General features: G+C 45.1%; 1 protein-coding gene across 1 annotated transcript; it reads left to right on the top strand.

Annotated features, from left to right (window-relative positions):
* The first annotated feature begins 318 nt into the window (after positions 1 to 318).
* LOC125539560 (large ribosomal subunit protein uL30y) lies at positions 319 to 2,567 on the top strand. The gene is made up of 7 exons (XM_048703047.2): positions 319 to 461; positions 549 to 728; positions 1,210 to 1,307; positions 1,405 to 1,462; positions 1,565 to 1,644; positions 2,006 to 2,108; positions 2,187 to 2,567. Exons 2-7 carry the CDS (start codon positions 549 to 551, stop codon positions 2,400 to 2,402), a joined length of 735 nt encoding a protein of 244 aa, XP_048559004.1. The 5' UTR covers positions 319 to 461; the 3' UTR covers positions 2,403 to 2,567.
* The last annotated feature ends 295 nt before the right edge of the window (positions 2,568 to 2,862 follow it).

Here is a 2,862-nt window from a genome sequence, read left to right as displayed (position 1 = left end):
AAGTCGAAATCTGCCTTCATAGGCTAACAAAAGTTACTCCCTGTGTAAGTAGTTATCTAAACACTTATATATTTTTTTTATGAAGGGAGTGCAGGTTTAGTTTTTTCTGGGTTTCCTCCCCAGTCGCTCAAAGTACTGGAAAACCCATTCGCTCGCTCTTCATCATCATCAAGTGGAAAAAAGAACAATTTTTTTTTGAGAAATAAGAACAAAATATTTGGTAACAACTGCAAACGAAACAGGGGCCCAAAGCCCACAAAAGCCCGTATGCCATTACCCGGGCCCTGCATACCCCATCTCCATCCACGTGCACATCAAGCCACTCGCGACCGTCGGATCCGCCTCCCGAACCCTAGCAAGCCAAACCCCTGCTACTTAATCCGCGCACTCAACCCCGTCACCGCCGCCGCCTCTCCCCATACCCTCGCCGTCTCCTCTCCCACGAAGCGCAGCTCGTCGAGGTAAGCACCGGTCGCCCGAACCCGCCGCCGTCCCCTCCCCTTCTCGATCTAAGCCTGAAGGATCCGTTGTTGACTGCGTCCGCGCAGATGGCCTCCGAGGCGGCGAAGGTGCCGGTGCCGGAGTCGGTGAACTTCAAGAGGAAGAGGGGAGAGGTCTGGGCCGCCGCGAAGAAGCAGAAGGTCGCCGACGAGAAGAAGAAGGACGCGGAGAACACCAAGGTCATCTACGCCCGCGCCAAGCAGTACGCCGGGGAGTATGAGGCTCAGGTCAGATCGCCGCCCATCTCTCGCTCGATCCAATGTCCCTTGCTCGCTCGTGGATGTGGATTGTATTCGTGTGTTGCAAACGTGCGGTGTGCGGTTGTACCGCTGATTAGGTTTTGGGGCCGTGCCAAGTCGAATTTGGACTGTATCAACTACGTATGCTTTACTTGTCGTCGGTCGATAGGAAAAAGGAGTGACCGGAGTTTAGCAGTTCTATATGTAAGATTTGTTCATACCTGTCCATTTTTGTATGCTTTTGTGCTGTGCATTACTGCGAGTCAACTGATATCCACGTATAGTAGTGTTAGCTGTGTTTAATTCCTTCAGATTCAGTTTGTTTTTCTGTAGTCCAACATCTAATCTAGCTCGATTGATCATTGACATGTTGGTGTTTCTGCCCGATGGAATCATTAATAAACGTGCTCAGTAACGATCGAAAACTCTGATGGAGTACTATATATGCTAATGTGGGTGTTGTGAGCAGGACAAGGAGCTGGTGCAACTTAAGCGTGAGGCCCGGATGAAGGGTGGGTTCTATGTCAGTCCTGAGGCAAAGCTGCTGTTTGTCGTCCGTATCCGTGGGTAAGGCATCACTTGCCACTTGATCATTGCTATCTGCATTGATTTGGGTTTGTGTGCACATGGGTTGATGCTAATTTTCTGAGACGTTGCACTACAGTATCAATGCTATGCACCCAAAGACCAAGAAGATCTTGCAGCTTTTGCGTTTGAGGCAGGTGGGTTGATCAATTATTTGGTCCTGTGAATGTGCATGTTGCTTGATACATCTACTTGTGAAAATGATTACTGATGTTCACTGCTAAAATTTACTTCTACAGATTTTTAATGGTGTGTTCCTTAAGGTCAACAAGGCCACCATTAACATGCTGCGTCGGGTTGAGCCATATGTTGCTTACGGGTCTGTTACCTGTCTACCTTTTTGAGTCTTAATTGAATGCATTCCTGTTGTCTTGTTTCCTAATGTAAAATAAATTGTACCTGGTCTTTGGTTGGATGAATTTACCACTGTGTTATCTACTGTCTACTATGACATTTTACTGCTTCTGTCTTGTTTAGCCACTTGCAAAGTCTTTTGAAAAAGTTTAGTCTGAAACCTGAACCATCCTTGCTTTATTCACTCCCAAGCAATTATGTTAGTTTAGCTGGTGGTGTTAAATGTTGCTACAAACTATAGGCAATCATTTTTCTCATGTAGTGCCATCAACCAAGATTTCAAGTGATCAATTCAGATGAACTAGAAAAATTCATGATCTGTGTAGGTACCCTAACCTCAAGAGTGTCAGGGAGCTGATCTACAAGAGAGGTTACGGAAAGCTCAACAAGCAAAGGATTCCTCTGACCAACAACAAAGTCATTGAGGAGGTTTGTTTCTTCAACCATAGGCCCTGTGCCCGTATATTTTGCATATCCATGCTAAGTTGAATCATTGCCTCTTACCAGGGTTTGGGGAAGCACAACATCATCTGCATCGAGGACCTTGTGCATGAGATCTTGACCGTTGGCCCACACTTCAAGGAGGCGAACAACTTCCTGTGGCCATTCAAGCTTAAGGCACCACTCGGTGGCCTGAAGAAGAAGAGGAACCACTACGTTGAGGGTGGTGACGCTGGTAACCGTGAGAACTACATCAACCAGCTTGTTAGAAGGATGAACTAGGTTGAAGGAGCTCCTTGATAATACCCTGTGTTGGAAGGATAAACTTGTTTCACATTAGGAAGCGGATGATGAATATGCATGCGTTTTTTGTATTGAGAACTAGACATGTTTGGATGAAATCTCACATTTCCCCTAGAAGTACTGAGTTTTTTTAGCTTGTTTTTACTGTGGGTCTCAAAAATGCTTTTGGTTTCTGTCCTCTACTATTTTATTTGGTCTTATATTGGCCAAGTTCCTTGCCATATTTGGGATATTAGGCATGCAAATCTTGTACTGCCTCCTTCCCAAGATATAAGGTGTGCTTTGACTTTTCTTGTTTTAATCGCACAACTTCAACTGTGGTTTTCACTATGTCCACTAAATTAGTATAAATATACATGAAACAAAGCGGATGTGCTGTTCTACAAGGATGTTATCAGTTGTACATGTTCAATGCGTGCATTTCCTTATATAAGGTGTA

This window comes from Triticum urartu, chromosome 2A (assembly GCF_056163025.1).
Source record: "Triticum urartu cultivar PI428250 chromosome 2A, HENAU_Tu73, whole genome shotgun sequence".
NCBI classification, from domain to species: Eukaryota; Viridiplantae; Streptophyta; class Magnoliopsida; order Poales; family Poaceae; genus Triticum; species Triticum urartu.
The sequence above is the reverse complement of the archived record's forward strand: the minus strand, read 5'-3'. Positions and strand labels throughout refer to the sequence as shown.